This window comes from Dipodomys ordii, unplaced genomic scaffold, assembly GCF_000151885.1.
Source record: "Dipodomys ordii isolate 6190 unplaced genomic scaffold, Dord_2.0 Scaffold113, whole genome shotgun sequence".
Classification (NCBI taxonomy): domain Eukaryota; kingdom Metazoa; phylum Chordata; class Mammalia; order Rodentia; family Heteromyidae; genus Dipodomys; species Dipodomys ordii.
The window spans coordinates 2594333-2619848 of record NW_012267329.1 but is presented as its reverse complement, the minus strand read 5'-3'; the positions used below and the strand labels follow the sequence as shown (position 1 = coordinate 2619848).

The 25516-nt window shown below is 42.2% G+C and overlaps 1 protein-coding gene across 5 annotated transcripts in view; it reads right to left on the bottom strand.

Annotated features, from left to right (window-relative positions):
* Mrvi1 (murine retrovirus integration site 1 homolog) overlaps positions 1–25516 on the bottom strand; it is a 102719-nt gene that overhangs the window by 10563 nt on the left and 66640 nt on the right. For all 5 annotated transcript variants that reach the window (XM_013028720.1, XM_013028723.1, XM_013028721.1 and 2 more), the window contains 8 exons: positions 21050–21173; positions 17614–17644; positions 15193–15333; positions 14188–14319; positions 11489–11630; positions 5320–5369; positions 4690–4797; positions 2828–2892 (listed from right to left, as the gene is read on the bottom strand). In XM_013028720.1, the coding sequence (XP_012884174.1) occupies positions 2828–2892; positions 4690–4797; positions 5320–5369; positions 11489–11630; positions 14188–14319; positions 15193–15333; positions 17614–17644; positions 21050–21173 (793 nt within the window). The remainder of the gene's footprint in view (positions 1–2827; positions 2893–4689; positions 4798–5319; positions 5370–11488; positions 11631–14187; positions 14320–15192; positions 15334–17613; positions 17645–21049; positions 21174–25516) is intronic.

Here is a 25516-nt window from a genome sequence, read left to right as displayed (position 1 = left end):
TTTTTTTCTGCTTATGTGGTGCTGAGGAATCGAACCCAGGGCCTCATGCATGCAAGGCAAGCGCTCTACTACTGAGCCATCTACCCAGCCCGGGAAATCATTTCTTGAGCCATCTTTTTCCTCATCCTGCACCTGTTCTGGGTTTGGTACTCATTTTCTTGTGTGTGTTTCCCTTAGCAACCTGTACTTACAGTAACATTTATGACATTGTAGAATAGTAAGATTATTTCCTGCCTTTCCCATTAGAGTAGAGCTCCTTCAGAGTGTCCTATGTGCCTGGATCTTAATGAGTAATTGTTGAAAGACTAGAAGACTAAAAGAGTATATCATTCTTCCCATATGTAGAACTGCCTTTGAGTTTTGCTTTGTTTTAAGCTTCAAGGTAACTTTGGATATCACTCTCTATCTATATGCTTCGTTAAGTCTCCAGTTCCTATACTGGAGACTTGTTTTGTGAAGAACAATTTCTTACAAAATGACCTATGAGAGCAAGGTTTAGAATTCTACAATAAATCATTGGGCAGTGAGTGAGCTACACAGTATTTGCTTGTGAACCAGCCACAGGCTGTTTGATCTTCTATCACAGTCATTGCCAGTCCCTGCCCTGCTTAGTTACTGAATGCTTAGGAAATGTAGAATTGTTTTTAACATGAAGTTTAATGCAGCAGTGTAAAACACAATGTCAATAGTAATTGTTTAGTAATATAATTTAATAAGATTGTAACGTATTTTCTATCCTATGAATAGGGTGGCTGGAATCCATTAACTCGGAACATATTCATTCATTTTCATGTTGTTTCTTATTGTTAACTGTTTGGGAATCTATTAAATATTTCTAGTTTCAAGACTTAGATGGAAATTGCTTAGTACCTTTTGTAAATCCAGCGGGAGATACATTAGGAGTCCCTAGTCTCCTCCTTGGAGTCCTCCCTACCCTTTTTGCAGTCAAGCTTATTTGGTTTTATTCCCAACAGATGAGTCAGTTTCAGCATACATAGCTGATGCTGATTTCTGGTCAGGTGTAGGAAGTAGCTTCATACTCCCTCCTGGGAACCTTTGCTGTGACTGGCTTTGATGCTCACCCTGATCCTTCCTCTGTTGATTCTAAACCCATGGAAAGTTAATGTCACCAGTGACTCTCATCCATTGACATTATAGGTTTGGGGTTTTGCTTGAAGCTCCCAACTTTGCACCCTAGATTCTCCTACTAAGATCATGTTCTTATCCATTGTCTTGGACAGCAGCTCACAAATTGCTGAACATTAGTTTTACAAGTCAGGCCCTGCCCCGGCATGATTAGTCTGCTGGGCACAGTGGGCCTGAGATCTGCAGTGACTGGCTTCAGGGGACCCTCTGAAATGGAAGGGATGAGACGGAAAAATTTAGGGAGCTCTTCAGTACATATGTGACAATTTCTGGAAAGATTCTGAGCCCATGGAGTAGGCTCCATGGCTCTAGGGATTTGGTTAGATTCCATGGCCTTCGTTTCTTCTACATGGTTAAATGTCACCTTTTGACAATTTCCCTGTGATCAAGAAGAGAGATGAAGGGGGAGGACATATCACATAATGAAGGACCTGTGTGCTTTTAAGAGTCAAGTGGCAAAGGAGTTAAACACCAGGCAAACTTGCCACTAACCCCAGGGAGTCACTAAGTGAGAAGTGGGAGGCTGAAACATGGGGAAAGGTGAGGAATGCAGGCTGAGTGTGGAGTTGGGAGCCTGGCGCTTACCTGCACTGATAGGGCACACAAATTTCCTGTAGGGTTAAACAAAATGTTTCTAATAGCAATGGAAAATAATGGACTAAAGTTGTCTGAAGGCAAGAAAGAAGACTAAGGTATCTGGTCCACCAAGTGAGGAAAGACACAAGGGGAAAGTTCTGAGAGGTAGCAGCTGTGATCCAGATGTTTTCCAACAAGCAAATGAAAGAATTTGAAAAGTAAGTTATAAATTCCTCTCAGTACATAGAAACAGTCTGTCTTGCTCTGGCTAAAGATGAAAAGACCTTCCAATTGCATAGATGCCTAGAAAAGTCAGGCAAAAGTCACGCGAAGCAGATCCTATCGACTCCTCTCCTAACACTCATCTTCCTTTCTACTGTTTAACAACACATATTTTTCCCCACCCCCAGGAATTTAGTCTTCTTCATGGACTTTCTGTGCTTCAGAGAAAGGTGACTCTCTTCACGACTTCATGAGCAGTTTAAGCCCATAACCAGGAGCTCATTCCAAAGTCTGTGGGTGGTTTAGGAAGGGGCATTCTTACCAGTTCGACAAAACACTAAAAGGAAAGACTGTGAAGCCTTCTGGGTTCAAGCCTAGAAACAAAAGGAGGAGGAGGAAGTGGTGCCTATCTTCCTCTAGATATTGTCTTGTCTGGAATCTCTGGAAATATCAGTCATTTGCCATAAACCTGTTGATGAAGTCAACACAGAAAGTGGCTAGAGGGCAGGGAACTGCAGATAATGAGCCGGAGCCCTACTGTCCACATTGGAGAGGTCCTACCCTTGTACTTATTATTTAAACACTGTTGAAAAATAATGGGGGCTTTTTTGTTTCTGTAACCAAAAGAATCCCAACCACCAGAGAAGCTCTGTTTCTCCTGGACCCTACTTAGACTTGGTGCACTTGGCTTCATCCATAGCATCTTCCTGGGTTGAGAATTTTACAAAGTGGAGCTGGAATGCATGGGCTCAGAGTCCCATGCATTACCCTAAGACTTCCTTTTCTTTGCAGTGCATTTTGGAATTGAGGATGGGAAGAGAGATGAGTTGGGGAAAGGTTCCTTAGGGATTCCTAACATTAAGAGGAAACTCAATGAACTTACTTTTCCAAAAGTGCAGGCAGTGCTGGGGTGACAGGGAGATTTCCTTTACCATTGGGTGATTCTGACTGGATAGAAAAACAAGAGATGAAAGTGAAGATGAGAAACAAAAAAAGCCAAGGCTCTGAGAACGCTGGCAATGCCGCCCCTCTCCTCCCCTCCCCTCTCTCTGCACCTTCTCCTCTCTCCTTTTTCCCTTTTTCTCCTTTTTCTGAGTCCATGTGTGTGCCTCCTTCTCTCAGACTTTCCCTGTGCCCCTGTTCTCAGTGTGGGACCTGCAACTTGCTCCTTTGTTCTTTTCCTTCTCCTCTTCTATATGTCCTTGAGTGGAGAGCAGCGTTTACACTTGGAGCTCTCATTCTGACGAACAGCCATGAGTTTTTCTCTGTTCCATTTCTTGATTGTGAATGAACACCAGTGAGCCTGGTACCAAACACAGGTCCCAAGTTCCCCCAAGGATGGGGAAGGGAGGGACACTTGCAAAAGCCCATCACTGACACATTTTTCTCATAGAAAAAATTGTCTTTGTTTAAAGAAATTGAAATGGATATTTTTTCTCTTATTATACATTCTTCCTATAAAAATATCAAAAGGGGGACTGGACTGGGGAATTATTCAAGTGGTACAGCACCTGTCTAGCAAGCACAGGCCTGAGTTCACATCCCAGGACCACAAAAGTAAGAAGAAATAAATATAAAAAGACACCAATGATAAAATTTCAAGACAAAAAAGGATAAACATTTCCCTTTTCTATATCATTGTCTAGAGATAACTATTTAGTAGTTCTACATATATTCATCTAGAATTTTCTATGTCTTTACATAGCTACACTCTTTGAAAGTACAAAATGGAATTATACATGTATATACACACATATGAATGCTTCTTATTCAGAATAAATTATTGACAGTAGTTCTATCCCATAGGAACTCTGTAGTAACATTACTGGGTGTTTTCTGTGTTTCATTGTTATTAACAATGTTACAGTGAATTGAGGGAGGACAATACCAGGTTAAGAATTCAGGCTCTGGGATTGGAGAACCTAAGGTTCAAAGCTGTACCCTATCAGTCACCAGACATTATAACTTTCAGCTACTCAGAGCCACTGTAAGGTGGAAAAAGAATTGAAGCATAAAAGTATGACTGTTAGGCCAGGCGTTGGTGGCTCATGCCTGTAATCCTAGCTACTCAGGAGGCTGAGATCTGAGGATCTCGGTTCAAAGCCAGCCTGGGCAGGAAAGTCCGTGAGACCCTTATCTCCAATAAACCTCTAGAAAACTGGAAGTGGTGCTATGACTCAAGTGGTAGAGAGCTTGCCTTCAGCTGAAGAGCTGAGGGACAGTGCTCAGGCCAGAGTTCAAGCCCCATGACTGACAAAAAAAAAAGTGTGACTGTTTACAAGGACACATTCTGTACTACCTAAGCCCTACTCAAGGGACTGGGACCTTTTTTGTTTTTGGTCAGTTGTGGGGCTTGAACTCTGGGCCTGGGCACTGTCCCTGAGCTCTTCAGCTCAAGGTGAGTGCTCTACCACTTGAGCCACAGCACCACTTGCAGTTTTCTGGTGGTTAATTGGAGATCAGAGTTTCATGGACATTCCTGCCCAGGCTGGTTCTGGACCATGATCCTCAGATCTCAGTCGCTAGGATTACAGGCATGAGCCACCAGTGCCCAGCAGACTGGGATCATTTTAGAGCAGTAGGATACATGTGATATGGTCTACATTGAGTTTTTTGTTTTTGTTTTAGTCCATCACTCAAATTCTGTGCTAGAAATTCCTCTCCTCTGGTGGCCTTGCCCCCATGTTGGTGTCCTCTCCATAATCATGAACTTGAGGGCCAGGAGACAAGAATCATCATACTTACCAGGACTGGTAAGGAGGGGATAGGTGATGAGCTGGGTGACTGGCCAGGCAGGTTCAAGGCATTAAACTTGGGAACCACAGCAACACTGACTCTCCGGCGGGGCATATTCTGTGGGAAGACAAGTGACCTGGGCCTGCTGTCCTGAAGGTAGCAGTAATTATAGTTCTAAAGGGCTTGGGAAAAGCCTTCTGGTTCCTAACGTTTGGTGGATATTTTGGTTTTGGGGTAGTGATAGTGTTTGGAATTGGTAGGAAAAAGTAACCAAAGTGAGTTGTGTTCACTCTGTTGGTGATGAATAATCTCTCAACTGTTCCTATGTTAGATAATGAGATCTTTGTGTAACAGAATGGAAATGATCCCTCCTTACAGTGTCCAAATGACTCTGTAGATAATGTATAAAAACGGCCTATAGCGACAGCAAAAGCTCAAGCATCATATCACATTTGTTTAAGGGAAGTCAGGGAAATTACATATGAGCAAGAAAGGTGAGAAGCTACTTAGTCTAGTAATAGAAGCTTCGTAGAGGGTCTCAGGCACCCATGTCACCAAGAGTGAAGCATTGCTTGCATGATCACTGAAACTTCTGTCATAATCTGGGAGCCAATCCCAGTGTTCCTTGAACATGCATACCTTTCCCATTGTGAGGGACATGGACCGAGCCGTTCGAGGGACCCCATCTTCTACAGCAGGAAGGAACAGAGAAGAGAACTCATGTAAGTTTTAGAATAGGCTCCAGCAAGACAAGGTATCCATGGACCGGAACTGAACTTCAAGGGATGATCCAGGATCTGGGTATTATAGACACATCACTTTCTGAGAGATTACCTACAGAGTGGGAACTCTGTTGCTGATCAATGATACTGACTTTTTTTTTAAAAAAACTGATTCTGTTTTTCTAATCCTCCTATCCAATACTGGTTTGGAAATTATCCATTTTAATTCTAATCTTTAATGTATTCCTTTAATGTTTGAACATACTATTTTATTTCTAAATGAATCAAGATTTCTATTACTTTCTTGAGTAGACCTTAAAACAACAATAATTCCCTTTGACTTTAATTATATTCTTTCACTATTTTTATTTCACCTTGTTTTATATTTCTAAGTTATTCATAATAGTTATTCATTATTAGTTGTACTCCACAATTATTCACTATGATAGTTTCTATAGCTTAAATCTACCCACATGCCTATCAATGCCTTTGACAAAAATTATTCGTTCTGGGCTGGGAAGGTGGTTCGGTGGTAGAGTGCTTGCCTTGCATGCATGAGGCCCTGGATTCAGTTCCCCAGCACCACATAAGCAAAAAGAAAAAAAGCCAGAAGTGGTGCTGTGGCTCAAGTGGTAGAGTGCTAGCCTTGAGCTGAAGAGCTGAGGGACAGCGCCCAGGCCCAGAGTTCAGGCCCCACGACCGGACCCCCCCCCCAAAAAAAAATCATTCGTTCTTATATCCTACATTCTCTTTTGAATTCAGTTGCATTCTTCCCTAAGTATATCCTTGAGTTGTTCTTTCAGCAAGAACCTGGGAAAGGCAAATTTTCTTATTGGTTGTCTCAAAATGTCTTTACCTAGCCATCAGCCTTGTGTAATGGTTTCTGTAGAAGTATCATTTCTAGGTTTATCAAGTCTCTAGGTTGCTCTCATATCTTTGAAGAGATTGCTTCAGTATTTTCTGATGCTATTATTACTTTCGTTGTGTTTGCCAGTCTGTACATTAACTTCTTTCTCTGGTTACTTTTAAGATCTTCACTTTATCATTACTCTTCTACACTTACCATTTTTTTGTTTTTATAATTTTTCTTCATGCAATTAACTATGTTTTCTGAACCCCAGTATGTGGCTATTTCTTTAGTTCTATAAAATCTTCAGCTATTCCTTGAATATTCCCAGTCCTTACTTTTCTCTCTATAGACCACCTCATGAATGGACTTCAGACTTTCTCACTCTATACTCTATATCCCATGTCTTGTAATGTATCTTCTGTTTTTAAAATCACTATATTCTTCTGCATTTTCAGTAACCATCTCAAGTCTATCTTCTAGTCAAGATAGACCTTCTAATATTCTGGGAAATGATGACTGTAGGTTCAGGAAGAAGAAATAGAGCATCAACTATATACTGATTATTAAGGGCCTCAGCTCAGTTGTGACATTTCTTCACTCACAAAGACTGCCACATAGCCTTGCATAACTTTAAAGAGATGGAGAAGTATATAGAAGAAGGAGATCTGGACTATCGAGAAATTACCTCATCTCCAGTAGCTACCACATTTACCATTATTTTAATAACTATATTCTTTCATTTCCATATTTCTATCCATATTTTTATGCTTCCAATAATTAATTTTGTTGTTGTTGTACGAGAGTTTGAACTTAGAGCTTTGTGCTTGTAAGCAAGCCCTTTACCACTTGAACTACATGCCCAGCCTTTTTGCTTTTAGTTTGTTTTTCTGATAGGATCTTGAGCTAATTTTGTCTTGCTAGCCTCAGACTACAATCATCCAATTTCCACCACTTAAATACTTGAGATTACAGGTGCTTTCTACCATATTTAACTTTTTTTTTGTCAGTCATGGGGCTTGAACACAGGGCCTGGGCACTATCCTTGAGCTCTTTTGCTCAAGGCTAGTATGCTACTACTTTGAGCCACAGCACCACTTCTGATTTTTGAATGGTTAATTGGAAATAAGAGTCTCAGACTTTCCTTGCCTGGGCTGGCTTTGAACTGAGATCTTCAGATTTCAGCCTCCTAGGTAGTTAGGATTGCAGGTATGAACCACCAATTCCTGGCTCACACTCAACTTTTAATTAACTAATAAATTTGTTTTCCTTTTTGGTTTTTTGTATTAAGTAACATGGTCTATTATGTATACATTTGACAATTTAGGTTATGAGCTTCCATCTGTTATCTTAGCTACATAACTGAATATGGTATGACAGGAAAACAAGTAAAAAAAATCTCATAGCTTGGAAGACCTCATTGAACTATCTTTGGGAACAGAATCAATTAAATATGTGTTACTTGGACATCGTATACATAAATTGTAGGTCAAGCTTTGCAAAACAAGATGATTTTAGAGAATGTTAGGATGCATAATTTTTAAAGGGTCTGTCCCCCTTTATCCTCCTGTGCAAAAATCAGAAGTCCTTTGTCAGTCATTAATTTTTAAAGACATTCAGATTATGTTACTGTCTGAGGTTCTTAGAACATAATCCTATCATTTGGTGAGTCTGGTTTGTGGTAGATTGTGTGTGTGTGTGTGTGTGTGTGTGTGTGTGCGTGCGCGCGCGTGCACGCCAAGGTATTCTATAATTTCATTCTGTGAACTTGTCTTTATCAAAGCTTTATGTAGAAGGATCTGTGTGTCCTGGGTGTGGCATGTCTCTAGAGTGGCTGATGGTTTTCCAGAGGCACATCTTGCTGTTCTTTCTGATTCCTTCTGCACATTGCATCATCACCGCTGTCACTCTGGACAAGTACTTTTCCTATGAGGAAGGAGAAAGTATTTTTTCCTACTAGAGCTTATGGTAAAAGAGACCAGCTTGTTTCTTTGCTGGCTGGTGACTGTTTTTTCCTTAAGCAAATTCTATCTCAAGATCTAGTTATCTTTCTGCTTGGTTCTCAGTGTGGACTCTTTCCACAAGTATAATTGAGAAGTTCAAGTCCTCCTCATACAGAGTGCCAGGGACCAGTCCCCATATAACTGAGGCCACCCTGTCCCCAGGGAAGCTGCAGGGTCAGCTTAGTTTCACTTCTCTCTTCTTTTCTTGTTTCCATGTATTTCATTTCTTTTCTTGTGGATTCAGCTATTCTTTTATACTGCTAGTTTTATTTTGTCCAGCAGAAATTTCTAAATATTTGTGGTCAAGGGATTTTCAAGTTTTCCAGTCAGCCAAAATAGCAGAATCAGAAAATATTCTTCATAAACCAAGGATTCAAACAAATTAATAAAATATTCTTTTTTACAAGTAGGCAAAGGTTTTAGAGTATTGATAAAATCAGAAGTGTGTTTAGTAAATAATTGGAAAAGCATGGAAATGCAAATTAAAATGAGAAAATTAATATTGGGAAACTATAAAAGTCATGGCTCTTTTTTAAAAAAAGAACAAGAATGATGCTCAATGATACAATGAATTAATACATTGTGCTTATTTCCTTGGAATAGAAATTAATTAAATGGAATTACCAATGAGTTATTTGACAATAAATATTTTCCTGATCTAGGTTTTTATATTTCTAGAAATATAAAGAGAAATCTTAAAGGAAGGACCTGAACTGCAGATAATCAGTATGTCGTATATTTATAAAAGGTTTATTTAAAAAAATAAAGGAGGGGTAACAATGCTCAATAGGAAATGGACTCACTACCTTGCTCAGGGAACTGTAACCCCTCTGTACAGTATCTTTACAATTAAAAATATATATTAAGGAAAAAAATAAAATGGGTACTATCACTTTTGAAATCATGGATAGTTCATTTCACTGTACTCTTCAAGTCTCAGCCATAGATCACTAATCATATAAAGGCTTAACAAAGCAAAGGTGGCGGGCGCCGATGGCTCGCTCCTGTAATCCTAGCCACTCAGGAGGCTGAGATCTGAGGATTGCAGTTCAAAGCCAGCAGGAACGTCCATGAGACTCTTCCCTCCAATTAACCACCAAAAAACTGGGAAGTGGCGCTGTGGCTCAAGTGGTAGAGCACTAGCCTTGATCTAAAGAGCTGAGGGACAGCGCCCAGCCCCAGAGATCAATCCCATGACCAAAAAAAAAAAAAAAAGCAAAGGCTGTTTGGTCAGAGCATAACTTACTGACATGCCTGCTGAATGGGCTCACTCCCTTAGACACAGTGCAATGCATGTACAGTTTGGAAAAACAGAAGTAGGGTAGAATACCCCTCACCAGTCAAGTCAGCCATCTTGTCCTTTCCCATTCTCATCCTCCCCTCCCCAGCATGAGTGTGGACCCTGTGACATGTGCCCCTAGAAGTCTGCTTCCTTCTGTCACAGCCCGGGCTGCTCTGGCTCCCAGAGCTTGGGATCTCCATTTGATCTGTGAGTGTGTGTCTTGAATCTGGATAGTGGATCTCCACATTCCAGTATTACATGAGGACATTCCAAAGGTGCTTAATAAATATCTGGAGCATGAATGGGACTCATGGGTAGCTACTTTAGCACATAAATCTTTTTTTTTGAAAAAAAGATAGGTTCTTGCTAAACAGCTGGATTTCAAATTCACAACTTTGTCTTCATCTACAAAATGCTGGGATTATAGGTAGTCACCCCCGTGCCAGGCTTCATTCCATAAAAGTGGTTGGAAAGTGGAGACCACGAACCTTGCAGAGTGATAAAGCAAGAACCTATGTAGTAGGATTCCCCTCTTCTGCGGCAACTTCTCTCACGTCCAGTACTGTTCCTGAGAGGTTTGAAACAGGCCCAGAGGCCTGTGGCTCAGAAGTCTGACTGCTGAGATCCAGAGCAGACAGCCTACAGCATGTGTGTGCTGCCTTTAGACTCTGGGAAGTGTTACTGATATTCCCCAGGAAACTTGTGAAACCTCCTGTTTATAAAGGTTTCTCCATCTGTTATACTTTCCCTTCTCCTGTTTTGGGAACACGGATGTTTGCATTCCACAGGGATTTCTGATGTGACAAAGTCAACTTTCCCCAGCTTGCCACCTCACTCAGCCTGAGCCCAAGTTTGGCAGCACCCAAGGAGAGATTCTGGTCCAAAGTACTGTTATTTCCTTTGTGGACTGAGCAAGAGCCTCCCAGCTCGTCTCTCCCTGTTTCAACCATTACTCTAATCCGTCCTGCATATTGAAGTCAGTTAATCTTCTAAAAATAAAATCTGGTTATGTCATGTGACATGTGCTCAACCAATGATGACTCCCTGTGCTGAGGGACAAAGGTCTGTGTGTTAGCATTGCCTGATGATTAGTCTAACCCACTGAGTCCCCACGCCAGCACGTCACCATCACAATCGAGTGATGTAAACACACCAAACCATTTGCTTTATTATTTCCCAACCTCCACACCTTTCTCCATGCTATTCTTCCACCTGGGATGAATCTCCTCTTCCTGACTGCAGAACTCCTATTTTACTTTAAAACTCTGGCCAGTTTCCCTTTACTCTCTCAGGCAGAATCAGGCGAGCTCTTCTCTGTGCTCTTATAGCCATCTGTATAGAAACTTAAAAATATTTCTTCAAAAACATTAGTTTTACCTATGAGTCTGCTGTTTTGTTTATCTCAGCAATATCTTCTTTATCCAGGCCCTTCTTCAAACCCCACTGCCTAGACTTTATCCCAGAGCTGGACTAAGGCAATAACTCCTGGCACTAGTTTGCCCTGGTAATGTGACTCATTGTGATTAGAGGGAGCCCATGTAAACTGCATGCATTTTCCTTAAACTACATGCAATTGCCTTGATGGAAATCCTTGTTTGGATCCCTAATGTTTTCCAGAATAAAGCCCCAGTTCCCCAGTATGTGCTACCTAAAAGGAGGTCCCAAAGCACAAAGATTGGGGGTGTCTAGGATCACTATCACACTGTATACATTAAGTTTCTTACAGTCAGTAGGCTGAAGTCAGCTGCTCTGGTTAGCTGGGTTAGGAGTTAGGGGTCACTTTGAGGCCACTGGAATTTTCTAGCTCCAGACCCCCCAGGTTCAAGGGGCAGAGGAGCAGGAACTCTTGCCCAACCAGAAATCAGTTGGGGTTGTCCTGATCTCTCTAGTCCTAGCTGAAAATTAGGGGCCCATACTACAAGACCAAGATGGAGGACAAGATCTAGTTCCATACCAGAGGGGCCACAACTGCGGCTTGAATTCTGATTTGCAAGTTTCTTAAACTCCATGAGCTCTGCGTGGTCCTTCTCGTAAGTTCTCTTCAAGTTCTCCACATACTGCATCATCACCTCTGTTGCTTTGGACATGCGCTTTTCCTGTAGGAAAGGACAGTGTGAGTGCTGGGGGTTATAGGAAGAAAGACACAAGTAGCACTTGTCTACTCTGAGTGAAGCCCTGGATTGTGAGGATGGAAAGGATAGAAAAGGCCTCAGTTATGAGAGTCTAGTGTATGGGATTTAGGGCGAAGAGTTGGACCCAAACTCAAATATCAGGTGCTGCTTGCAGAGACTGTTCTCTGAGGCTTCATAGAGATGGGGATTAAGTTGTGAATGCAGGATATATGCAGCACCTGGGTGCAAAGAAGTAGGCAGAGAGACAAAGCATAGGCCAAGAGAACTTCAAGACAAGTTCTCAGAGGTAAGACTTCATAGAACTTGTATGTAGGTGAGGATTTATTATCCAGACAGTAATCTCTGGAGAGTCAAAGTGAATGTCATTAAAATTTATGCTTCTGGTTTATACATGTTACTTATGTAGAAAGCAGAAAGCAAATGGATTTGCTTTTAAGAAGAGCAAGCGCATTTGAAGTGCATTGTAAAGGACCTTGATTTCTAGATGAAGGAACTTGGACATATTCCAAAGGAAAAGGGGAGCCATTGAATCTTCAAGTAAAGGATGACATAATCAGGTCATGAGTGGAGGAAGGAGGGATCAACAACAGGGAAAGCCAGGACAAGTGCATGAACTAGTCCAATGGAAACAGAAAGGAAGGCAAGGACACGCGGAAGCCAATGTTGGGGAGCCATCTAAACAAGGGGGAGCAGCAGGCATGGTGGCATAGTCCTGTAATCCCAGTATTTGAGAAGCTGAGACAGGAAGATTACCAGTTCAAGGCTAGCCTGGGCAAGAGTGAGACCCTGGCTCATAAACAAGCAAGTTGCTGGGCGCTGGTGGCTCACGCCTATAATCCTAGCCACTCAGGAAGCTGAGATCTGAGGATCAAGGTTCCAAGCCAGGCAGGGAAGGAAAGTCTGTGAGACTCTTATCTCCAATTAGACACCAAAAAGCCAAAAGTAAAGTTGTAGCTCAAGTGGTAAAACACTAGCCTTGAGCAAAAAAGATCAGATATAGTGCTTCGGCCATGAGTTCAAGTCCCAGGATCAGTACATATAGACACACACACACACACACACACACACACACACACACACACACACACACACACACAAGCAAGCAAACAAGCTAGAAAACAAAAACAAGACAGCATAATGAAGATACAACACATTTAGAAGGGCTAAGCGCAATAAGGAAGTTCTTTTTGCTCACACATGCCCCCAGGTCCCTAAAAGGAGTGTGCTTAGGCCCTGATGAGCCTCAAAGGGACTTTCCCTTCAATTTCCCTGGTAAAGGTCCCCACAACCATATAGGATTGAGACTAGCCACTTCCCTTGCATCCTTCCTGTATTACTTCTCCCAGCTGGGTGACATCCTGGGCTACACTGCTGAGAGTCAGGAAGGCACAAGTTGGGTCAGCACAGTGGCTTGGCCTTCTTTCATTTTACAGGAGGGGCCCAGGGTGTACCAGAGATCATCCTCTCACACAAGCAGCAGAGCAGGACACAGGTCTCTGATAATAGCAACAGCTAAAATAACATCCACATGCTTTACAGGAATCACAGCAATCATATATGGCAGATACCATAATCATCCTTTTAGCCCAGATGCTAAAGTGGATGCCAAAGGGAAGTTCTCTAAGGAGCCCAAGGTCACACAGTAAAGGAAGGGCAGAAGTGGGGTGGGAATTCAGGCAGCATTGCCCATTGCCACCATACTGGAGCTCTGGATGCTTAATGTGGCCAAGAGGGAGCTGAGTTTGGCCCTGAACCCCAGCTTTGCCATCAGGTGCTATTACAGATACAATATCTCTTACCTGAAATGGCTGGTACCAGAAGTGTTTTGTATTTTGCATAATTTTTTTAGGTTTTAGAATACTTGAATATGTAAAATTTAATATCTTGGAGGAAGAATCCTAATCTTCAATGTGAAATTCATTTGCATTCTCTATATACATTTCATATGCAGCCTGAAGGTAGCTTTATACATATTTTGGTGCATCTGTGTTTGATTGTGAGTTGTACAACTTTCCACTTACGCTATCATTTAGGTGCTTAAAAGTATTGGAACATTTTCTGTTTGCAGAACAGGGTGATTCAACTTACATGTTTCTTAGACTCTGCAGCTTCATCTAGGAAAAGATGGCTACCTGACAGGGTTACTAGAGGATTAAATGAAACAAAAAATGTGTTTCCCCACGCACATTTTGCCCATGACTAGTTCCGTGTGAGTTAAACAGGTGTTTTGTAAGCAAATTCTGTGAGGAGGAAGTTTCTTCAGTTTAAATACATGGGATTCTCAAAAGTACAAAGGATTCTCAAAAATAATATGTTTAGAAATCTCCAAGAAAAGACCATAGCAGTACACAATTCTTCCGAGATATACCTCCACAGAGGGTTCGATAACCTAAATTGGAATCCTAGCCTTGATCCAGTCTTCCTTAGGTGGAATCTCTTATTGTCCCCGCCGTTGTCACCAAGCTAGTTACTATAGTGGAGCAGAGCCAGTTGGCCGAGGCTGGGTGCTATCACAGCTCACCTGGCGGACGGCTCCTACAACCTCAGCTCGGCTGGAGAGGCGGGCAGCCAGGCGGTGCAGGACTGCGATGTCTTCCAGCAGCTTCTGATAGGTCTCCCGGTGCTCACAGTGATGCCATAGCGACGCTGAGGACTGTGGAGTGACAAGGAACATTACCTAGGGCTCTTGCATCGTGCTACAGACCCACTGTCTGTGTCCCCCAAAGCAGAGACTGCGATCCTAACTTTTCCCCATGTGAGGGTATTAGGAAAAGGGGTCTCTGAGGCAGGATTAAGTCACAAGGGCAAAGCCCTTTTTAATGGGATTAGAGTTCTTACCCTTTTTCTGCCATGTCAGAATAGAATGAAAATTCAGAAGCCTGCGAGCCCTGAAGGGATCTCATCAGAACCTGACCATGCTAGAGCTTGGATTTTCAGCTTCCAGAACCATGAAAAACAAATGTTTGTTCAGGCCAGCCAGGTGAGGACATATAGCATCTCAAGCAAAGACAACTAACTACCAAGCCTGAATGTGGCTCTCCTAAGACCAGACCTGGTGGTGGAGTAACTAGAAAGAAATTTGTGCATTAAAATATGAAGGAATAAGTGGGTTTTTTTAAAATGGTTTGAAGCTGGGGTTTCTGCAATGGATCACTGGGAAAGAATTGCAGGAGATCAGAGAAAGAAAGGTATAAAGATAGAAGGTAGAGGAGACTCAGGCCTCACAAATCCAACTGTCTGGGGAAGATCCTAGCTGGAAGAAGAGGAAGGGCCCAGGCTACAATGCCTTCTAAGGATTGGACACTCTGTATCTAGCTCCCTCCTGAGAAGCTCCCCAAACTCAGAGACCTAGCCCTCAGCTCTGAGACAGCTGGTCTTTCCAGGTCCTTCCAGAATGCTGAAGCAAACTCTGTTAGGATCTACCCCTGTTCTCATTTCAAGAGACTCTACTTGGTGGAGAGTAACACGTGTCATATCCTTTGCAGACAGTACTCCATGGGTTCCTTGCATCAGGCTCCACGATTACCGTAATGGAAGCTTTGAAGTTTTCCAGTTCCTTCTCTGTGTTCTCCTCTGTCAGGTTGCGTTCCCTTTCGGCCTGGTTAATTCTAGCTTCCAGAGTGTAGCTGTCATTTCTAAAGGCCAAGGACAGTTGTACAAACACGTTCTGTTGGGAACAAGAATGTGGGAGAGTTGCTAGGAGGTGATACTGCACGGACAAAGCTGCAGGTGGGTTTCTCGCTTGAGCATATTACAACAGTCCCCAAGGAAGCCATATGCAAACAAAACTTTACCTCATAGTAACTCACACAAAAGGTGGAGAAACAGTAATGTGAGGTTTGGCTAGGTACTCCCCAGCACCAGAAAATGAAATGTATTTTGCTAAGAGAGGGGGGGGGGATGAGAGGAGGGGAGGGATGAGGGGAGGGGTGAGGAAGAGAAGGGAGCGGAGAGGAGGGAAGGGGAGGGGAGAGAAGAGGAAGGGATGGGAAGAGAAGAAAAGAGGAGAGGCGGGGAGAGGAGCACTTTACTTTTCCCTGAATTACAAAAAAAAAGAGATCCTGTGTTTGGGTTTAGATAAACATAGCTATTGCAGCTGAGTGTATAAGCAGTTTGGATTTATTACATGGGGGATTATGGAGATTTTTGCATGAAACCTCTGTATTTAAAGAAATCCTATTTGAAATTTAAACCTTGTTGCTTTAAAGCAAACTACAACCAGCATCTAGTCTGAGTACTCAAAAATCCTACATTAATAGCAGCCTTAAGTAGCTGCCAGGAGATGAAGTAAGACAGATATGATCTAGTTAGAATAAACGTTCAGGAATAAATATTCCATGCCTAGAATGTTGCTAGCATTCCTGAATGAATTTTGAAAGGCAGTATTGTTCAGACATGTGATTCCTGGAATAATAGGAAACTACTGGGGAGGAGAAATAGACAGATGGACTCCACACAGGAAGGAAAGAAATAAGAAAAAGAGAAATAAGGGCCTTCAACTTTGGAGCCTTCCTCTCCCCTATCTGAGCTAAGTGGTATCAGATTTATATTCTGTAGTCACTGACTCTGCCTGAGCTTCTGAAGGTCATGGAATGCAGCCCATAATGAGCCATCTCCAGAGATGCCATGATGATGATGATGATGATGATGATGATGGGGGTGATGATGATGATGGCAATACTAAAAACAACCCCATCTTGGTCATCTATTATATGCTAGAGCTACTGTGAATTTTAGGAGCTTTACCTCATTTAATCCCATAGCAACCCTGTGAGTGCAAACTGCTCTGATTTTATGGGCAAAGAGATTGAGATCAAAGAAGTCTTTAACATATTTAAGGTGACAGGGAGGAGCAAAGCCAGGACTTAACCTCACACTGTCTGATTCCAAAGCCTGTTTTACCTCCACCATGCTGACAGCAGATCACATTAGTATCCATGTGAACTTAAATGAACTACCTGTGGCCTGTCTCTACAATGTCAGAGTGAGCTTTTCACTCACAGCCCAGTGATGAAGGGTCTCTGTCTTCTTCAGCCTCAGTCTATAAGCAATGTGCCATGCTTAGTACTCTATGCCTGGTTATCCCCTTGATGGCAGAATGAAGCAAGGAGTCCTGAATTCAGACAGAACATCTGAGTTTAAATCTTGCTGTTCCTAACAACTGGATTTGGCCTGTTGGGTAAATTATTTTACACTTAGCTTTCTCCTCTGTTTAAATTCCTGCTCCAGCTGCTTTTCAGAGCTGCTAGGAGGATCCACTGAAGCTAGAAGTTCAATGTCTGGTGCAAGGTTATTGCTTCTCTCTGTAGTAGACATTCCACTTTGACTGTCTTTGCTTATCTGGTCCTCAATGATCATCATTTCTCACTCTCTTGCCTCTGGTATGAATTTTGTAAATCTACCCCTTCACCAGCAAGGATCACAAGCTTCTTTGCTCACTCACCACCCATACTGGGACAAGGAGACCCAAAGGGAGTCATGGTCGAATCAGAGGATGCTGTGACGGGGTAATGCTACAGTCAGCCTAGCTGGCCCTCTGGCAGCCGAAGCCCTCCAAAGACGAGTGCCTTCTTCCTCTAGACCAAAGTTTAAAGTTGAAATTCAACTACCTTTCTAATAATAAGTAAATAAATGTGTACAATTCTGAAGTCTCTCAGCTGACTGTGGAGTTAAGTCTACATTGAAAGAATATGGGCAGCCCTTGAAAAAAGACTTATTTCCAACTTCTGTCTCACCTCTGAATAATATCCGTCAAGATCCTCCACTAACTGGGGCAGGCGTAGGAATCTCAGTATTCAGTAGGCCTGGGTATGAAAAAACCTATTTTCCCATAGTCCTTCATTCTAGCTTTTGAGACAGAATGTTAGGCTGAAGTTAGAAGAAGAACATTCTGGATAAGCTCAGTCAAGCACAAACGCTGTATTTCATCCAGCAGGGAGTGACTTACCTCAACTTCCTTTTCAGTGAGTGGCGGGGCACTGTGAAAAAGACAAGAATGCACAAATGAACTTTATCCAATCTCCTGGGTAAACCAAACGTGATTCTGAATGACAAACAGACCATGTGTTTCCAGGAATGGTGTGGGCTAAGCTGGTGAGATAGAAATGATGCAGAGTTCCCTTTGGATACCCTGTCCTCTGTGAGACAGTGACTTTCACAGAGGCAGTGTGGCAGCTGCAAGGTCATTCTTGAGCAGTGTCCCCAGTACCTCTGTGAATTCCATGTCAACTGTAGCATGTATTACAGGTCATGTAGAGATGGTCTCCAGTGCATGCAAGGATGTGCATAGGCCATATGTAAGTGCTATGCTCTGTTATATAAAGGACTTCTGTGGATTTGGGCATCTGTACATAGGATAAGACTTGGGGTCCAGGAACCAATCCCTACAGGGACTGTGGGATGACATTATATGACATTCAGCTTTAGTAGACATTCATTACTATTCACTCAAAGAAGGCTTGCTGTAGGAATCAATTTTTTAAAGTTGTGTGCATTTAAAAACCATGTACATCTGCAGGGCACAGGTGGCTCATGCCTGTAATCCTAGCTACTCAGGAGGCTGAAATCTGAGGATCACGGTTCAAAGCCAGCCCAGGCAGGAAAGTCCGTGAGACTCTTATCTCCAGTAAACCACTAGAAAACCAGAAGTGTGGGCTGGGAAAGTGGCTCAGTGGTAGAGTACTTGCCTTGCATGCTCGAGGCCCTGGGTTCGATTCCTCAGCACCACATAAGAAAAAAGCCGGAAGTGGCACTGTGGCTCAAGTGGTAGAGTGCTAGCCTTGAGCTGAAGAGCTGAGGGACAGCGCCCAGGCCCAGAGTTCAGGCCCCATGACCAGATCCCCTCCCCCCCCAAAAAAAGAAAACCAGAAGTGGCACTGTAGCTCAAGAGGTAGAGTGCTCGCCTTGAGCTAAAGAGCTGAGGGACAGCATTCAGGCCCAGAGTTCAAGCCCCACAACAGACATACATAAACAAACAAACAAACAAATACATACACATCTGAATTACATTCTAGTGTTTCTGGGGCTGTTTTAGGTCTGTAAAAGCTGGTTTTTCCATGTCTCTGAGGGTTGTGGCAAAGGTCTATTTGAGCCAGAGTTGAAAAGAGTGTCTGGAGGCTTTTCCCTAGTTAACCACTGATGACTGAAATCAGAGTCGCAAGAGTCTCCCAGCTGGCGCAGAGGTGACTTTCTGGAAGGCTCTTGTACAGTTCCCACAGCCTGTGCTCAGTAAGCACCTTCTTATCTGCACCCCCACTCTGTATGGCTGCCACTGTGGCTTTTGCTAGTAACTAAAGCAGACCCCATTTAAAGCCCAGATAATGTAAATATGGCTCGGGCTCTTTCCTGTGCTGGGTGGAGAGGCCGGGAGGGGTCCGACCAGCGTCATAGGACTTGGCCAGAGAACACACCATCAATAAGCTTCTCAGGAAACACAGCTTCCTCCCTTCGACGGGTGCAGAGAGACCCTGAGAGCAAAGGTAGGGGTCAGCCATCTCTGCAAGGGGGCTGGTTCTCACCCTTCGTGAGGGATAGTGAGAGCCTTCCTGCCAGGATGAGGCAGCAGCAAGACCCGGTGGCCATCACAGGATAAACAACTGCAAAGATGTTTGATGCATACCATTCCTGTCACAACCCCACCCAGAGGCCCTTACTCTGAGGGCCGCGTACTATTCACTGTTATGTAGAACATACACACACTGTCCAAATGATTTATCAGAGCACACGGAGGTGCCTGACTCCTGGGTTTGTTTGGCTCTTACGTGAATTTACATATTTTCATAAATAATTAACCAAACATTTTTTTTCCTTTTCAATGACTTACATTCTAGTGTTTTACAACACATCTAAACTTTTTTTTTCCTTTTGTTTTGAATGTTGAAAACTGTGAAGACTCAGGGAACATGACATAGCCGATTCCTAATACAGAGCTGCGCCTTAGAAACTGCTATGGGCAGCAGGGAGACAGAGCTGTGGGCTGCCAAAGGAACGGTGTCTTCATGTGACCTCTTGTAAATCTTTGAACAAGTGCCTATTTAAATTCTCTGCCCATCCTGAGAAACTGGCTATTTGTGCTGAGTTATAAGAATTCCTTATATTTTCTAGCAACAAGTCCCATATCAGATAAATGATTTGTAAATATTTCCTCCAATTCTGTGGGCTGCCCTTCATTTTTGAGATGTAATGTTTGGAGCACAGACTTTGTTATTTTGAAGTACTATTCATCTATTTTTTTCTATTCATCTATTATTTTAAAAAATCTTGTTGCTTATATTTCTAGTGCCATATCTAAAATTCAGGACCATAAAGTTTCCTGTTTTCTTCTGAGAGTTTTCTAGGGTTAATCTTTCATTTTTAAGTCTGAGTTAATTTGTGTGTGTTATGTGAGGTAGGCTAGTAACTTCACTCTTTTGCAGGTGAAATCTAGGTCTCAGAATTTTTGCACAGATGCTTCATTTTGTCATTTGTGTATCTCAGGTTAATTATTATCTCATTAGAGAATACGTCATTCTCTGTATGAACCCTATTTCACAGACTTCCTGGACACTTCACTATCTCAAACCTCCATCATGGTCACTTTATAACCTAACAGTTACCAAGGGCCTGTTTGCTATGTGCTAATACTATCTTAAATCTCTACTTACTCTTGATCTCATTTAGCCAGCACCACGCCACCGCTAATGACAGAATACGCATGATCTCTATTGTACATGCAATGGAGCTGAAACTCCAAAAGAAAAGGCACTTTCTCCTCATGAGTGAAAGAAGTTTTCCAAGCAAGCCTTCATGTGGTTCCAAATATTCTACACTTCTTTCTACACAGTTATTAGTTCCAGAATCTCTCATTATGGGTAAATGCTGTTTCTTTTTTTTGGGGGGGGGTCCGGTCGTGGGGCCTGAATTCTGGGCTTGGGCTCTGTCCCTCAGCTCTTCAGCTCAAGGCTAGCGCTCTACCACTTGAGCCACAGCGCCACTTCCAGCTTTTTTTTCTTTTTGCTTATGTGGTGCTGAGGAATCGAACCCAGGGCTGCATGCATGCAAGGCAAGCACTCTACCACTGAGCTACCTTCCAAGCCCCGTAAATGCTGTTTCTGAACTGAAATCCACATCTCCTGGCCAAGTGCCCATGACGGTCTGCCACCATGCATACCTGGTAACCCTCATGATCTCAAGGATTGCACCTGCTTCTGAACCCAACCTGCTCTTTGGTTTGAAACACTCAGACTGGCCCTTCCTTAATCTTTTTGTTTTGGATATATTACCCCAGCCTGGACCACTGGATTTTCTGGGGATAATATTCAAGACTGGTTTGCTGTGTTCCACCTAGAATCTGGCCCAGAGAATACCTAACACAGGACCTGTTGCAGCCTACATTCAGATTTTACCTTCCAGGGAGAGACTTGTGGACCCGCAGTTTGCGTAGCAGCACATCAGAAATATTGGGCATGACGTCCAAACCACTCTTTGATTCTTCTTCCTCAATAGCTGGGGACACTTCAGAAGGGGGGCCTGAAAAATAAAAGTGCTTCCTTATAAAGGATATGTTTGAAAAAACAACAGTACTGTTTCAGAGAGCCAGGAAGACCTTCAACACTTATAAGCACTTCATTATAGGTCAAGGGCTTTATAATTATCATCATACTTTATCCTCACAATGACCAAGTGAACAGAACTTGCCCTTCTAATTTTATAGGTAGGTAATTCAAGGCTCAACAAGGTTAAATAACTTGTTCAAAGTTACAGACCTTATTTACAAGATCTATCTGTTCAAAATTCTTTCTCATAATAGTTCCCCCCACAGTGTCAAGCAGAATCTTTTCACATCTTGTTTTTTGAGACAGAGTCTTACTACATAGCTGAGACTGCCCTTGAACTCACTAGGTAGCCCAACTCATGAGCTGCCTGCTTCAGACTCCCAAATACAGGAGATGCTATGGCTGGAGTCAGCTGTCGAGCTCAGGAAACTGGGAGGTGATTAGCTATAATATTTTGGAGGAAAAATAAAACCTATTTTATAGGCTTCTTAAGAAGTGTCGGGGCTGGGAAGGTGGCTCAGTGGTAGAGTGCTTGCCTTGTATGCATGAGGCCCTGGGTTCGATTCCTCAGCACCACATAAGCAAAAAGAAAAAAAAGCTGGAAGTGGCGCTGTGGTTTATAGTAGTAGGGTGCTAGCCTTGAGCTGAAGAGCTGAGGGACAATACCCAGGCCCAGAGTTCAGGCCCCATGACCGGCAAAAACAAACAAACAAACAAAAGAAGTGTCTTGCCTAATTATTTTTCTCAAATAAATTCAAAAGTTCTATCTTCCAGATCCTTCCTAGAAGTCTGATTTCATAGTCCTGTAGCCAGGAATAGAAACAGGAATTTTTCAGCTGTGTGCTGGTGGCTCATGTCTTAATCCTAGTTACTCAGGAGGCTGAGATCTGAGGATTGTGGTTTGAAGCCAGCCAGAGCAGGAAAATCCATAAGACTCTCACCTCCAATAAGCTACTCAGAAAAGGCTGGAAGTGATACTGTAGCTCACATGGTACAGCACTAGTATTGAGCAGAAGAAGTTCAGAGATAATACTCAGGCCTCCAGTTCCTACAACTGACAAAATTAATAATTATAATAATAATAATAACAATAGTAACAAGCAAAACGCTGGAAGTGGAAGTGTGGCTCAAGTGGTAGAGTACCAGCCTTGAGTAAAAAAGCTACAGGACAGTATCCAGGCCCTGAGTTCAAACCCCATCGTGTACACACACACACACACACACACACACACACACACACACACTTGCACACGTGTGCCCCAAATCTGTATGGTTGTTTTTTTCTTTAGTCAATTCAGGTGTCCTCATGATGTACAATGATTACTTCCCATTTACATGCAACAATTTATATATATGTATATTTTTAAATAATTTCCATTTATCTACTATTTATTGTCTCTTATTGCCTTTGGTTTAGCAGCTTTCTGGCCTACATGGTCATTTTCCAGGGCTGGAGGTCAGGACTATAAGCACAGTTGTAGTGATCATCTAAATTGAGACAATTGGTCATCACATGAGAGACCAAGCAAAGAAAAGAAGAGATGTAACTGGATTCAGTTACATAATCTTTGTTGGGCATCAATTACTAATACCTATAATCCTAGCTACTTAGGAGGCTGAGATCTGAGTATCATAGTTCGAAGCCAGCCCAGGCAGGAAAGCTTGAAAGACTATCTCCAATTAACCAGCTAAATTGGAAGCTTAGCTCCAGTGTAAGAGTAACAGACATGAATGCCATTCTGGCGTACATGCATAGAAAAGAAATCTTTAAATCCACTGAGTTTTTCAATAATAGAATGGTACTTCTAGGTTTCTTGATATTTATTCAAATAAAGAAGCTAGAGGATCATCTGTTAGAGATGGGAAATCAACCATCTTTCTCTAGGTATAATTTGAGTAGAATAGATGTCCTCTTAGTGACTTGTCAGTTCTTGGGTTCTGTCTTGGCATTTATTATTCGCTGATATTTCTACATGACAGATAGCAAACCTTGAATTGCCTCTGGCTTCACTCTATATTTCCATATCCCTACCATACTCAGCAAAGAATATGAGAGGAGCAGACTCTGACAACTCTGTATGATTGATTGAGCCATCTGATGTCTGTTCATCAAGTGACACTATATCAGGAGCTTTTGCTCCTCAACTCCACTAGGTTGGGGAAGGAAAGAAGGTGGGAAAAAAATCAACCAGTTAGGACTTCTGGCCTTATTAAAATAGGTACTTGAGGAGTGATCCCAGATTTGGTAGACTGCAAAACCACCATCCTCTTGAGTGCAACCAAATTAACAAGAAAGTACTTAAAGCTTTTCAAAAATATATAAGCAAGAATACATGAAAAAGCAATACTCTTAAAAAAAATGGCAAGGCAGCTGGCGCTGAAGACTCACACCTGTAATCCTAGCTACTCAGGAGGCTGAGATCTGAGGATCTCGGTTCAAAGCCAGCCTGAACAGGAAAGTCCGTGTGACTCTTATCTCCAATAAACCACTAGAAAACCAGAAGTGGCACAGTGGCTCAAGTGGTAGAGCACACACCTTGAGCTGAAGAGCCAAGGGACAGCATTCAGGCCCAGAGTTCAAGCCCCATGACCAAAAAAAAAAAAAAAGCAAGAGAAAAACAGAAATGATTAGGAATACTTGTGTGGCTTCCATCCCACCGCTGAATGAGTTCTGGAAGGCAAATATGAAAGGAACACTTCTGACAAAATGTGATAACTCAAAGGGAAGTGGACATAGCGGCGAGTCAGCAGCCTGTGGAGAAAGTTTCTCTAAAGAAAGTTCTTCATTCCACCACACCAGCCCTTGGAAGAGATGAAAGAGAAGGGGAAAATGCCCATGTTGCCATTTCACTTTTCTAGGGAGAATGATAGTGTGGTATTTTTATCAGAGTTGCTTGCCTTGAACAACATGTAGGAATTTACCAGAAAGGAAGATGAAAAACAAATAAAACAAACCCCTCTGGATAGAGCCAAGGGCAGGGGACAGATGGAAAGCCTCCACTGAAGCCCTCCTCCCACTTCTCACTTCTAGTAGCCAGCGTCATTCAATTTTGTCATCTTTTCCGTCTTTGCCTGATAGAAGGACCAGTGAATTCTGGAAAAGATTGGATCAAGTATTTTTGAAAAAGAAATACTTAGGCAAACTATCTTTACAATTCTTTCCTAAATTTGTGAAGCCATCCAAACCCCATTATATATGCCCCAAATTTGGTATGATAAATTCAAATTTTAGACTATAAACAAGAAAGAAGTCAAAATGAATTATACAAACACTTTACCAACAGCTTAAGATGAACTTCCTCATTTCTCCACCCTCTACCAAGGCAGCACTAAAACAAAGAAACATAAAACACCCAGTCTTCTGCTAAAGCGCTGAAGAAACCTCAGGCAAGATAGGAAGGAATTGATGAAAATTAATCAATCCCATTATAAGAGTAAATGGAAAATCTACGTAGAAATGTCTAGATCACAAGGAAACAGAATGAAAACAAGTGACATGGCAACTATATAAAAATACTAGGGTGAAAAGAGGAAGGAAAGAGGGAAGGAAGGTAGAAAGGGAGGAAAAAAGGGAAACATGTAGGAGACAGATGTCAGGATGAAAACTCGGCTGCAAGACACACATAAAAAATTGCAACAGTGCATTCCTGTGTAAAAAATATACTACTAATGCTTGACTCTAGGAGAAACGAGAACCTGAAAAAAAAGGGAAAATAAGCATTCAGGATGCAGATGAAACCTTCATCCTGAGAGGGAAGATGACATGTATTTAAAGAACAAATAGAAAGTCAAAATAACAGAATTAATCAGGAAGCTGGAAAATATAGAAGTAGCTAATAGATTGGAAAAAGGAATATAACATATGTAGCTTCAAACTGAATTAGTAAGGAGGGTGGGAGAACTTTACTGACCAAAAAGAGTATAAAGAAGGAAAGAAAAATGGATGTATTCAGAGCTGGAATATGGACCTGGATTTGAGACACCATTGATCATTCCATAAATTATATCCTTTCTGAGATTGCAAACCTGAGACAAAGAATATTTTCAAACATATAATAGAAAAAATGTCCTCACTTGATGACATAATTACTTTTTTTTATTTTGTTAGTGGTACTGAGGATTGAACTCAAGGATTCAGGCAACTGCTCTTCCACTTGAACCATACCCAGTGCCTTTACTTTCAGGTTGTTTTTGCACCATTGCTCAAGCCAGCCTTTCTACCTCTGCCTTCTAACTAGCTGGGATTAAAGGCTTGTTTCACTATTCCCAGTTTGGTCTTTTGTTTGTTTGTTTGTCTTTCATTTGGCAGAACTGGGG